The sequence below is a fragment of the Carassius auratus genome, chromosome 48 (assembly GCF_003368295.1).
Source record: "Carassius auratus strain Wakin chromosome 48, ASM336829v1, whole genome shotgun sequence".
NCBI classification, from domain to species: Eukaryota; Metazoa; Chordata; class Actinopteri; order Cypriniformes; family Cyprinidae; genus Carassius; species Carassius auratus.
This window is the reverse complement of record NC_039290.1, coordinates 6,071,446-6,085,857: the sequence shown is the minus strand read 5'-3', so window position 1 is coordinate 6,085,857 and position 14,412 is coordinate 6,071,446. Positions and strand designations below refer to the sequence as shown.

The following is a 14,412-nucleotide window of genomic DNA, read 5'->3' as shown; positions in this document are numbered from 1 at the left end:
GATAGATAGATAGATAGATAGATAGATAGATAGATAGATAGATAGATAGATAGATAGATAGATAGATGTCAAAATGTCATGATATTATAATCTCATACTGTACAATGGTCCATGGTTCTGGATCTCTGTTGTGTCCAATGAGCGCAGAGGGATTTCACGTTTCACCAATACTGTGCGCGTTCTGGCACTCACTGTGTTAACGAGCTTGATATTCCCCTCCCACGCGCCGGGTGTCCTTTAAATGCTCGCGCTGTGCTTTAAATAGCAGGTGTGAGAAACGACTGTGTCCCTGCATACACCCCTCAGACACCACCGCCATCATCACCGCCGCAATGTCCACCGCCAGCGCCGAGACGACCGCACAGCTGCCCCCGGCCGCGGGAAGGGTGTTCTTTCAGCCCGGCGTGGTCTGCGCCGGTTCAGGACCGATGCAGAGGGATGACCCGGTGCCGAAAAAGCAGGGCAAAGTGACGGTGAAGTACGACAGAAAAGAGCTGCGGAAGAGACTCATACTAGAGGAATGGATCATTGAACAGCTGAGCGATCTTTACGACTGCGAGGTAAGACTGGACCCATAAAAGAGCTCTACTTCAATTTAGATCATTCGTTTTTTTATTTAATTATTTGGTATTTTTTGTTTATTGTGAATATAGTTTTAATATTTGTATTTTGAGATATGTTTTTTGAAATAAAATCATTTCTAAAACAAAAAAATAATTTTGTTGTAAAAACAAATTCATACTGTAATTGACAATCATTATTATAAATGCATTAATTGATATTGTAATTAATAATATAATTGTATTCGTTTAGTTATCATTCATGCAAGGCATACAAGTAGCCTACTATATTTTCTATTTAATAATTTACAATCAGAGCTTTTTTTATTTTTATTTTTTTATGAATGCTATCTTTTAGAAAAAAACATAGATTCATACATCTGCCAAACATGCCACTTATCAGCCAGGCAAAATAAAGGATTTATTTTTATATTTTTTCAGCTTTATTTGCAGTTCATTTATCACTGTGTTTTTGGAGTAGCTTGAGGTTAAGTGTCTTGACCAAGGGTGTAATGGTGATACAGTAGTATATAAATCAGCTCATGTGGGGTTCTAAAGGTCTCAAAGCTACACCTTTGCCTTGGGTTTAGGCTGATAAATTGTGGTCTTTGTGTGACCTACATTTGGCTGCGATATGAGACTACAGCTATAGGCATCCTTTGGCATCAATCCTCATCTGAAGATGACCAAACTTCATTCTGCTGAACTGTGAGGTGACTTATTGCTCTGTACAGTGTGCTGGTTTCTTTTGTTCTTTCTTTATCTGTATCTCTCAGTGTTTCTGTTCTCAATCAGCTTTATTTGTTTCTGCTGATGCTGTGTTGGCCCCAGAGCAGTGCTTTAAGTGGCCCAAAAGAGGTGCCGGTACTATAGCCAAAAAAAAACAGTTCTTTCCTGTTTTTTTGTTTTTGTTTTTTTGATGACTCCCCTCATCCCCTGAGGTAACAACAACTATATTGAAGGGCTTTTATATACAGCAGTCAACAGGCAACCTTAATAATACATCATTTTATTAGTTTGTGGATTTACTTGAGCTAGAAAGAACTACTGAACATAAATAAAATGTGCAAAAGGATTTTGAAAAAATACCCTTAGAAAGAGCTACTGCATTATTGAATTCAAACTTCCAAACTGACTCAAATGATTCGCGAACACGCTCCGAACTCCCAAACTGACTCAAATGAATCACGCTCCGAACTCCCAAACTGACTCAAATGATCCGCGAACCCGCTATGAACTCCTGAACTGATTCAAATGATTTGCGATCCCCAAACTGACTCAAATGATTCGCGAACCCGTTTTGAACTCCTGAACTGACTCAAATGATTCGCGAACCCGCTACGAACTCCCGAACTGATTCAAATGATTCGTGATCACCAAACTGACTCAAATGATTCACGAACCCGCTTTGAACTCCCAAACTGATTCAAATGATTCGCGATCCCGCTCCGAACTCCCGAACTGACTCAAATGATTCGCGAACCCGAACTCTCGAATTGATTCAAATGATCCGCGAAGCCGCTCTGAACTCCCGAAATGATTCAAATGATTTGTTATCCCCAAACTGACTCAATGATTCGCGAACCCGCTCCGAACTCCCGAACTGACTCAAATGATTCGAGATCCTGCTCCGAACTCCCAAAATGACTCTAATGATTCGCAAACCCGCTACGAAATCTCGAATTGATTCAAATGATCCGCGAACCCGCTCCAAACTCCCGAACTGGTTCAAATGATTCACGCTCCATACTCTGAACTAGGAAGAATTAAGAAGTGTGCATTGTGATGGGTGCTCTGAAAAGGATTAAAACCTCTATTAAAACAGATGTCCAAATGAAGTAACAGGTATGCTTAAAGCACGGTCTGGGCACATGGAGAGGTGGGGGTAAGCTCAAGAGCTATATTTGGAAGTGGTGGTAGAGTACTGGTGCGTACTGGCCCACTTAAAGCACTGCCCCAGAGAGACAAAAAAGAGAAAAATGGCTAGTTTGACTTGTGAAGCAGAATAATATTGATCTGGTTAAAAGGATTCTGTGAGCTTTCATAAATCTGAGTAAAAATCAGGAAATTCAATTTAATTGTATTTATATTTATTTTAGGTTGTTGAGGATACATTTTTTTATTTACATTTATTTTGTATGTAAATTAATATTCCTAAAAATATTTTGTTGTAAATAAAAATAAAATATTTTTTTAAATTCTGATTATGTTTAAAATCAAATAATAATAATAATAAAATAATAATAATTATTATTATTATTAAATACTAAATGTATATTATATGATGAATAATTGCATTCATTTCCATTTTATTTGTACTCAAATCCTTGTATAGGCAAGTGCTTTTTACTGTATTTGATAATAATTTACATTTTGTGAATCTATCTTTTTTTAAAATAGTATTTATAGTTTTATAATATGCATATTCTTTCTAAATTATTGTAATTTCATTTTAATAATTCAAATTAACCTCTTTAGTATGTCTATCTTCCATTTTGTTAAAAAAATTGTATTTTTCACAATATGGGTGAATAGTGTCAGATACAAAAACAATCGCAAACACTTATCATAGTAGTGAATTTTCATTTAAAATAAAAGGTACATTTCTGTATTTATTAGATTTAGTATATGTGTTATTTCTTTAAATGTATTAAGTCTGAGAATAGGACGTTTAGGGTAGTGATTGTGAGGTTAATATAATGCCATGTTGTTCTTCTTCAGTTGTAGCAGACATGAGCATATGGTAAATTAACCTTTAACATGGTCTCCCTGGACTTTACACACAATCCCAGCAGCATCTTCTGGCTGTTTAGAATCCGATTTTTTATGGCAAAAGTTCACTGGCAATCATATGTTTAAAAGAGAGCATGCTAGAGGAGGATGTTGTTGGTCTTCACGGTTGCATCTTCTGAATGTTATGCATTGGTGTGTGCATCTGTGTGAGTTATATTCACAATATATTGTTTTGATATAATACAGCACATAGCATTACTATAGAAACAAGAAGAGGAAGTTACACAATAAGCATTCTCAGCTCAATGACTGCATGGGCGCCCATTAGAGCAGGTTACAATTAAAGGCAAGAGACTTTATGTAAACAACAGGATTCTGAATAGGAATATGGCTGCTTGTTTAATGTTTTTCAAATACGTCTCTTATTCTTACAAAGGCTGCATTCATTTGAACAAGTAAGGGTAAAAACAGTATTGTGAAATATTATTAAAATAAAAAAAACTGATTTCTGTAATATCTTTTAAAGGGGGGGGTGAAATGCTCGTTTTCACTCAATATCCTGTTAATCTTGAGTACCTATAAGGTAGTACTGCATCCTTCATAACTCCAAAAAGTCTTTAGTTTTATTATATTCATAAGAGAAAGATCGTCTGTACCGATTTTTCCCGGAAAAACACGAGCACCTGGAGGCGTGACGTGTGGGCGGAGCTAAAGAATCACGAGCGCGAGTAGGCTTTTGCGTTGAGAGCATGTGGAAACTGTGACATTACCGTGAGGGAAAAACCATCATCCAAAACAAACCATGGCTAACAGTCAGATTCAGCCGTTTATTTATGATCCAGAATTAGATCCAGAGGCTGAAACTGAACGAGAGCAGCAGCAGCAACGACTCGCTCCGAGCGGGTCTCGAACCCGGGTCTCCGGCATGGGAGGGGACGCACTAACAAGGAGGCAGAGATATTTGAAGCAGTTTTACTCACCGCCTGCGGTTCCAACACACGATCGTGACCCTTTTTCGTTGGGATTGCATCATCCTTAAGAAATAAACGATACGCAAATCCGTCGTCAAACTGGGCCTTGTTTGTAAAACAAGCATCTTCGAAATGCAGGGAACAAACACAAACACTTGCACAACTCCATTGATGCTCTTTAAAAATAAACTCCATCCACTGGTCCCTTAATGCTGTTTTTTTTTTTTGGTAATCTGTGCAGGGTTGTCTTGCCCTGGCAACCAAAAACACACTTCTTTTTTTCCTGTGATGCAAAGCTGAATTTTCAGCATAATTACTCCAGTCTTCAGTGTCACATGATGCTTCAGAAATCATTTTAATATGCTGATTTGCTGCTCAGGAAGCATTCATTATTATCACAGTTAAATAAACAGTTGAAAAATCCATAGATTACATTTTGCAGTCTCATTAGCATTTATTTTCATTGGCTGAGCAAAAATGATCAAAACATTGTTGATATTAACAAGTTGAATGTTTGTTTGTTCAATATTACTTAAATATGTCTCTCACACTGTTACATGAGTTAAGGGAAAGTGTCTAACAGGTTAGCATGTAAACAGACAGTTACTGATGGGATTTGCGTGCAGCTCACTAACAGCTGTAGGGTTAGTGTAAGGTGTTGACAACTTAGGCAGATTTTCTTAAAGAAGAGTAGGTCAGCATGGGATTACTTGCTGACAGTGAAGGTTTGATAGAACTGAACTATTTCTAACTAAACCCTGAGGCCTGAAACTTAATCTCTAGTACATGAATGCATATGCTTTCCAAAAGCTGGGCGGATGCTTCTAGAAATGCAGGCTTGGTTGCACTGTTGCATTCCCAAATGTCAGTTTGATTTTAGGTGAGCTGATTTAGTTTAGTACTTCAAGTTAAACTGAGCAAAAACAAGTTGCCTTTGCAACAAGCTAAAATAAAATAAGTTTAATTTATTTCATTAAATGTTTAATTCAAGGAAAATAAAAAAAGAGTTAGTACTTATTATTTCAACTCTGACTTCAATGCTTAATAATTAGGCAATTTAATTCTATATTAAATTTGGATTTTATGACTCAGTATTATAATACTTTTAATAAAAATTGCACTATAAATACTGTGAATTAAAATTACACAATAATGGAAAAATGATATTATTATTTTTTACAATTTAAAACCCATGACATTGTATTGTTTAAAATGACTATAATAACTAAATAACTAAGTTATTAATATAAACATTTAATAATATTGACACTTAAAAAGCAAATACCAATAAAAGTGATAAGAACACACAAAAGTAGCCTACTAAAACTTAAAAATGAAATCAGAAAATATAAAAATGAAAACCATTTCAAAATATATATTAAACTCTATTGATGTTCAAAGAACAAGAAAACCAATCATAAAAATTACACGCAACAAATTGACTAAAACCTTAACTAATATTTTAAAAGAAAATGGAAAATATAATAATAAAATTTGGTTTAATTGTGGAACCAATTGAAGGTTGCTCTATCGCCCCCTTGAGTACAAGTATTTACTGTGCTTACAATTGCATTCATTGGCCAATGATTTGAGCCTGTGATGGGCTTAAACCAGCTCACTTTATAACATCTTTTGTTTTGACTGTGACGTCACAGAGCTGAGCTTTGACATCACTCGATCAGAATGAGTGTCAGCACAACGTGGATTCGATTCTTATATTGAGGAAGTGTATCCAACAGAGCGAAAGCGAGAAAAAAATGGTGTAACGTTATCAGGATATTCAGAGGTCATTTTCCATGGCTTCTTGGAGAAGAGGATTGGGGAAAAGAATTAGAGCAGAAGATGAGAGGGAAGTAATGGAAAAGCAGAGGATGGACGAATTTAATGGAATTAGAATAGAATATTTTAAGCGCATGATAAAACAAACAAAAACTGGCAATTTAGGGCATAAAAGACACAGAGATATTGGACTGGGAATTGAATCATTTTCTGCCTCGAGTAAAACAGCATGTCATCTCATGCCCACACTAACAATCCTCTGAGAAACAATAAAGGTGTGTGTGTGTTTGTGTGTCCATTTTCACATTTCCAGCAGCTTTGTGTGCTTAACAAGAACAAATGTATAGGCTGCTTCATGTTGCGATTTGCATGTATATGTGTGCCAGAGCTTGATGTCCTTTGTCTTAGTAAAACAAGTCCATCTGGAGGTCATTAGTGTATTGAACGTGCATATGAGGTGGTTACGTGCGAGCTAATGATGGGGTTCTCAAACCAATGACGATCACAAACTGCTGCTGTCTAAGCTGTTTTCTGCTGAGGATTCTGTCTATTTTGAGCAGCGTGCAGCAGTTTCCAAGTGTGCTGATTCTCTCTGTGTGATCATGGATGAAAAGTGCTGTGATAGGATGTGAAAGCGAATTCAGTAACACTGCTGTACTAAACACTAATCTTAAATATTCAGATTTGCAGTCAATAAACATGCATTTTCCATTTTTATGGCTGATTTTAAAAGTAGATGCAACGTACTTATGCATCAGATGTCCCCTCAAAAAAATGGGTTCATGTAACCCCGGACTTGTAGAGACCAAATGTATCATTTTGATCCTGCCGACAAAATGACCCTGATCATAAATCGTCCGTGACATGCAGGATATGCATGCGCATAGTATTTCATGAGCATACAGTATGTTCACGGTACAATACAATCTGTTTGTTTATGTTGGTATTCAAATCATGTTATGTGTGTGGGAGCGTGTGTGTGAATTCTCAGCATAGCTGTTGGCATTTCTGTGTACATTTTGCACTCTCTTCAGGACCTTTCTCACGCCAGTGCATGTTTGATATTCTGATACAAATCCTCAGTGATCTGACCTGTCTGCTTCGAGAGAGAGAGAGAGAGACGGCTTCCCTCTGCTCTGTGTTTGCAGATGAGACACCAGTCGACTGCACGATGAGGCTCAACACACTGACAGGTCAAGTGAGGGTGTCTGTGCTGCTTCTGCAGACTGGAAGACCTCGTTCAACTCTCTGGCCTGACAGCACATGCATTCACTACCCACAATACACCTGCAGGGCTTTTCTTTCACAACAGACAAGACTTTATATGCAAGCAGCGGGATCAAAAAATGATTTGATAAAATTGATAAAAATTATTTATGATGCTATAGTGGGCATTAATGATTGCTCAAATTAAGCAATTATGAGAATGACTTTGGAATTTGAAGATCAAGGTAAATTGTACTTAATTTGCAAAAGATTCTGGAAAACTAAAAAATCTGCAGGAGCTGGAGTATTTTTCTGAAGAAAAGAGCTCAGTTCAGAACAAACAAGGGACCAAGAACCAGACCAGAACTTTTGAATGGGGGTATTGTAATAATTTCAGCAATTTTTTTGTCTTGTGGACTAAATATACAAATATTTTATCTAAAATATCTTATTCAGGACAGTACTCGATAAAAAAATAACATGCATTTTGCATTATCTCTCTTATTTTGTAAAAATTACTCACATTTTTACAGATTCTGCAAGGGGTTCACAAACAATCAGGTGGCACTATATATATATATATATATATATATATATATATATATATATATATACACTGTTTGATATATTATTAATTAATCTATTAATATGGAAGAAAATATCAGTAGTGCTAGTGCAAAACTGTACAGCACTGCAGAGGTGTTGCTATTCTGGATGTTTTTTAGCATGTTGCTGTGTGGTTTCTTACAGACTTCTTGGTTCATCAGTGTTAATGTAGCTAATGAAATCATCTTGACTGGTTTCGGATCAGTCTGTGATTAATTGGTCATGTTTTGGCGGTTGGCTTTCACTGATCTGCTGATGGTTCAGCTTTATCTGCTTGAGTCTTTGTGGATGGTATTGTGTTCTGTGACATTTTCTCTTTCAAAGAGAAAACGCACAGGTAATGATGAATGTGTAAATGATGTACAGTATGAGCCAGTCTGACAGCAGGCAGGCGTCTGATTGGATCATTATTTTAACAAACAGCTCTAACAAGGTTAAAGAAACCATGCCGGTGTACTAAAAGACTGATTTATCAGTCTTCATTGAAAGTGCATATGTAAGTGTGACTCATTTTGCAGATTTATAGTGTTAATATACATTGATGTGTATCCATTTGTGTTTGTCTTAAGTGGAAAAGTGTGTCAGAATCATTCTGAATAGATTTACATGAATTCACAATATCCACCTTAGTCTTGATCGCATAGCTCAGATAATGTGGTCTATGCAGAAGTTGAAGAGAATTTTGAGGCATGAGGGAAAACCTGAAATTACTCATATTTTTGATGAAATCACTCTTTTAAGGGTATAAAAAACCGTTCTAGATCCATCATTGTCAGTTTTCCCTCACCGTATGAACCATAGTGTGAATTTTCTTCTCAACCACCCACGCTTTCTGAACCCACACACACACTCATCTTTATTAACTCTGCAGACCAGCTAATCATTTTGACCTGCTTCATATTAAATTTCTCCTTTTCTTTCGATCTCCTTCTGTCTGTATTCTCTCTGAAAAGAAGCAGTGTTTATTAACCTGATGCTTATTTTAGTAGCTAGTAAACACAACATCATTGCAACTTGAGACAGAGATTTGTAACTGCAGAACTAGAAATCTCGATGCTTTTTTTTAAGCCGAACTGTAAACTGTGGACCATGAAAGCTGTCATGGGTTGCACAGTTGTTCAGATGGATGACGTACACTTTTAGGACAGTTAGAGCTGAGTCTCTCTTTGAGAAAATGTTATTTAAAAATATAAACAATGACATTTTAAAAAGAGATGTTAAGTATTAATTTAAATTAATTTAAAGTAAAAAAAAAAATATGTTTGTTTGTGTGTAATTGAATTTAGAAATATAAAGAATGCAAAAATACTTCATTGTTGTAAAGTTTTAAGTGTGAAAAATAATCAAATAAAAGTATATATATATATATATATATATATATATATATATATATATATATATATATATATATATATATACTGTATGTACATGTGTATGTATGTGATTAAAAATGTATATGTATATTAACTTTTTTTTTTTTTATCAGTGAATACATTTTATACATAAATAGAATTAAAAAAACAGTGGATCCTGGATTTGTCCTTGGATCAGAATTGGCTGAAACACACACAATCCCTGGCACACACACAGAAAAAAATGACAAATGTTGTTTCATAATGATTGTGTATATGGATTATGTGTATTACTCCACCTCTCTCATCCACTTAACAAGCCAAAGTGATTGCTACATGGAAAATACTTCCCTTCCTTCTCTCACCTTTAAAGAGGCGAGTTATAGAGCTCGTCTCATCTGTGTGGCTCTGTCTGTCATCACACTGGCACCTTCTGGTGTTCTGGTCAAGGATGCTTCATACTGTTTCCTGATGTTCTCTAGACAGCTTCCTAAATGAACACAGAATTCAGAAATCCTTGGCTGCTGATTTTATCTAGACCACATCCCTCCAATCTAGAATTTGTGTTCTAATGAAGAACAGGACCCAGAGGGGAAATTAATTGCTTGGAGGTTTCTTTTTAATTCTTGGTGGTTTCAGATGTTTCTGCAAAATTCATTATAAAAATAGGCACACAAGAAATCTCTTTTGTGATTTCTCACTGTGTGATGTGTTCACTTCCACTAATGTTGCCTGATCTCTGCTTCCACAGGAAGAGGAAATGCCAGAGCTGGAGATAGACATTGATGATCTCCTGGAGGTGAACAGTGAAGACGAGAGAGCCATAAAACTACAGGTAAAGTCCTGTGTGAGCGTGTGTTTTTAAGAGAATGCCTTTCTTATTAAATCACCCAAAAATGGAAAATATGCTGACAGAAATGTCATCACACTCAGTAGATGAGTTTGTTTCTTCCTCAGAACAGATTTGGAGAAATGTAGCATTACATCACTTGCTCAACAATTCTCTGCAGTGAATGGGTGCCATCAGAATGAGAGTCTAAAGAGATGATAAAAACACCACAATAATCCACACCATTCCACTCCAACAGTTAACATCTTGTGAATTAAACATGTCCATCATTAAGCTGTCCAAATGTTAAACCAAAATACAAGTCTATAATCCATTATAACGCTTCCATCAGTGTAAAAGTTCATCCCCTGTTCTCCTCTGACATCAAAATTCACCGTCATATTTGCTTCAAAATATTTCTGTTTTCACTTATAAACAGTGCCTGATCTGCGCATATTTCTCGCCTGATTCAGATAAAATTACTTTTTCACAGGAAAAAGCAATATTACGGATAGATGACTTGTATTTTAGCCAGAACCAATGGTTTGAAGTAAACACGATGGACTGGAGAGGTGTGGATTACTCGTGGATTATTGCAATGTTTTTATCAGCTGTTTGGACTCTCATTCTGACGGCACCCATTCACTGCAAAGGAATGCTAAATTTCTCCAAATCTGTTCTGATGAAGAAACAAAGTCGTCTACATCTGGGATGGCCTGAGGGCAAGTACATTTACAGAAAAATGTCATTGGGTGAACCGTTTGTTTAAAGACTTAAAGTATTTAATATAGTTTAAGTTAGAATGAAGAGAATCTCGCTGAGTAATTAATTAAAGTCAGCAGTTTTATAACTAGCTAGCTGAATAATAGCATCTGGTTAAGATATTTAAAAGAAACTATAGTGCCACTTTAGTGCAAAAAACACATTAAGCATGAAACCAGGACTGCGCAATTGCAATTTCCTAGCTGAGAATTCACACTGTGTACGTATTAGTATATTTTAAGTCTGTAAATGCAGAAGCTTCTTAAGTTGTTGGTGTGTGTCTCAGCTGGTTGATATCTCTCTGTTTTTGTCCCTCAGGAATCGTTGTCAGACTGCTACAAGCCCACTGATGTAAGTCATAACACACTTACCCACAGATCTGTTCCAAAACCTAGTGAATAGACAATATTTTAGGGAATATTTTTAAGACATCATGAATGCACTCACAAAGCAAAAGCTTTATAGTCACATTACGCTGCCTTATATTTTCATATGTATCTGTAGTCAAATATATACATAAATACATATAATTAGTCGAATTGTGGTTGCTGTCCGCAAGCAGTGTATGTGGCTCGCATTACTCACCGCATGAGTGCTTCACATCAGTAACACACATACTGCTTCTGGACATGCTAGTGCAATTACACAAATACACTGACCTGAAAACATGTCTGGTGAAAATCATAATGCATAAGAGCTACAGCAGAAACAGTAACCCACTGACCCCCACACACATATAGATGCCTTTCCTCCAATTAAAACAAACGTTTACTTGATTATTGAAATTTGGAAGTACTTCTGTTTTCATTTCCTTTTTAATTTAATTTTACATTTATAACATTTATTTAATACCATTATGTTTATACCATTAACAAAATTCTTCTAATAGTTGATTTTTTTATATATACACTAAGGTACAAACGTTTGGGGTCTGTAAGAATTTTTGAGAGAAGTCTTTTATGTTCACTGAGACTATTTATTTGATCAAAAATACAGTAAAAATTGAAATAATTTTAAATAATCTTACAATTTAAAATACCTGTTTTATATTTGGATATATTTTAAAACATAATTTATTCCTGTGATGCAAAGCTGAATTTTCAGCATCATAACTCCAGTCTTCAGTGTCACATGATCCACATGACTTTGCATTTTTTTAATCATCAATGTTGAAAACAATGCATCAGTATTTAATTATATAATATGAACAAATATAATAAAAATGTTTTTACTGTCACTTTAGATCAATTTAATGCAATATTAATAATAAAATTATAAAATAATAAACATTAATTTCCTTAAAATATATATATTTTCATCTTTAGACATCTGATTGCACACATACAAACACACTCAGTGTATCCATCATTATCTTAAATTAAATGAAAAGCAAACACACAGCCACAGACATTTACAATCCTCTCTAATCTAAACACTAGCATGTGCTCTTGTTTGAGTATGTGTGCTCGCCGCTGTCAAAACCACCCACATAGTCTGCAAATCAGTGACTTTACAGCATTGTTACTGACCTACAGCCACGGGCTTTACACTCACACACATCGTGATTGAGCAGAAGAGACATACAATCTGCCTCACTCTCTCTCCTTCTGTCTTTCTCCCTTCACCAGGACTTTGTGCGTGAGCTCCTCGGCAGGATAAGAGGAATGAGAAAACTCAGTGCTCCGCAGAAGAAAAGCTTTTAAGTGCTCCAAAATGCCAACGACAATCCAGCGACCTAAACTACAGATCCCACAATCCATCACTCAGCGTAGAGTTGACCTCATACAGCCCTCAAGGATTCGCTATCCCAGGATTCATTTCTGCTCCAGAATCAATATACTCATTCATTTTCCAAGAACCTTGACTCTGTTCAGGACACCTAAATTGAGTCATCCATTATCCATAGATCAGACAATAAATCCAAGAGTGCAAAGTTCATCCAGGACACAATCAAACAATCTCAGACAGTCTGTTCCTGTCCTCAACCTCTCAAAGGGTCTTACAGGCCCAACACATTATTACACGGTTTGGTGCAGTATTACAGCTTTTTTTATGAACCGCAACCGACTACAACGCTATTTTATAAAGCCTATTAAATATATTTTAATTTTTTTAATTATTAATTAATTCATTTTTACTTGAAGTAAAGATGCTAAAGTTACATAAATCTTTGGTATTTGTTGTTAAGCAAAAGACTGGTTTTAATAGCTGTTGGCTTTTTCTGCTGATCCCAGAAACAGTTTCCTCCCCTCACATAGAAATGTATTTTTCCAATCATCTGATTCTGGATCAGCAGTGATATTCACCAATATCTGTCCAGTTAAAATTCATGAATTTGCACGAACGTCATTCTTCCCTAGAGTCTGTACATGAGCCAAGCATAATGGATTATTTAGGTTCATGAACTGTGGGTAATGTTCAGTTTAATTGGACAGAATAATATCAGTCTGTCCATCATAATTCTGGGGTTTTCATAACAATTATTATCTTTCAAGAACACTGAACTATTCTTGAAAGGTCTGTGGCTATAATAACTACTTTCATAAAGTGAATATGACTGTGGTGTGCTAAAACTGTAAAGATTTTTGGTGGGATATGATGACGGAAGTAAAGAAATGAGGCTATTTTCGGAATTAAAGGAATAGTTCACCTAAAATGTAACCCAAGATGTACATGAGTTTGTTTCTTCATTGGGATTTAGAGAAATAGAGCATTGCATCACTTGCACACCAATGGATCCACTGCAGTGAATGGGTGCCGTCAGAATGAGAGTCCAAAACATCACAGTAATCCACAAGTAATCCATACCGTTCCAGTCCATCAATTAACATCTTGTGAAATTAAAACCTGTGTGTTTGTTAGAAACAAATACATCAAAATATTTAAACAATTGCTCCATTGCTTGCTGTTTGGACTCTCATTCTGACGGCACCCATTCACTGCAGAGGATCCACTGGTGAGCTTGTGATGTAATGCTAAATTTCTCCAAATCTGTTATGATGAAGAAACAAGCTCCTTTATATCCTGGGTATGAATATGAAAAGTATGAATAATTTACTTTGAACTGTTCCTTTAAATACTAGTATTCTATTTACTGTGCAGTACATACTAAATACCCTGAAAATGTAGAATAGAGTGCATTGCATTGTGGAATATAGTATTGTAAACTATACACTGCATATTTTAGCAAATGCATTCACGTATTGTAGCATATACACTGTCCTGCTGAGTTCGTAGCAAAGCATAACATACTAGTATGGCGAACATGGCCTGAGTTTTGAACACTTCTATAAATCAACAAGGGCTGCAAGAGAGTATAGATCGTATTAACAGACACACTGTACTGTGATGATGGTTAGTGTTCATCTAATGATCGAACTGGATGACGTATCTAGTTTGACTCAAGCCATTATTGAAGGCACATAAATCGTTAAAATCTAGGCTTTAATTTCTTTTTCTCATACGGTTTTACACGGAGGCTGCCAAAGAATATAAATCGGCTGAATATGATCACATTATAAAGTGCTCTCGGTGTAAATTGGTACATGTATATTATGTTTCTCTATAAAGAACATTTAATCTTCGTGTCATTCAGTGTCATACTCATGGGTCAG

At 35.8% G+C, this 14,412-nt stretch overlaps 1 protein-coding gene across 1 annotated transcript; it reads left to right on the top strand.

Moving 5' to 3' along the window:
- Positions 1–221: 221 nt before the first annotated feature.
- LOC113065642 (protein phosphatase 1 regulatory subunit 14C-like) lies at positions 222–13,614 on the top strand. Its single transcript, XM_026237076.1, has 4 exons — positions 222–560; positions 9,959–10,042; positions 11,117–11,149; positions 12,427–13,614. The coding sequence occupies exons 1-4, from the start codon at positions 333–335 to the stop codon at positions 12,499–12,501; spliced, it is 420 nt and encodes a 139-aa protein (XP_026092861.1). The 5' UTR covers positions 222–332; the 3' UTR covers positions 12,502–13,614.
- The last annotated feature ends 798 nt before the right edge of the window (positions 13,615–14,412 follow it).

Excerpts from the sequence above, each read along its gene's own strand:
- LOC113065642 (XM_026237076.1), top strand. The coding sequence starts at position 333 with ATGTCCACCGCCAGCGCCGAGACGACCGCACAGCTGCCCCCGGCCGCG. Across the intron at positions 561-9,958 it reads GCGATCTTTACGACTGCGAG|GAAGAGGAAATGCCAGAGCT; the intron begins GTAAGACTGGAC and ends CTGCTTCCACAG. Across the intron at positions 10,043-11,116 it reads AGAGAGCCATAAAACTACAG|GAATCGTTGTCAGACTGCTA; the intron begins GTAAAGTCCTGT and ends TTTGTCCCTCAG.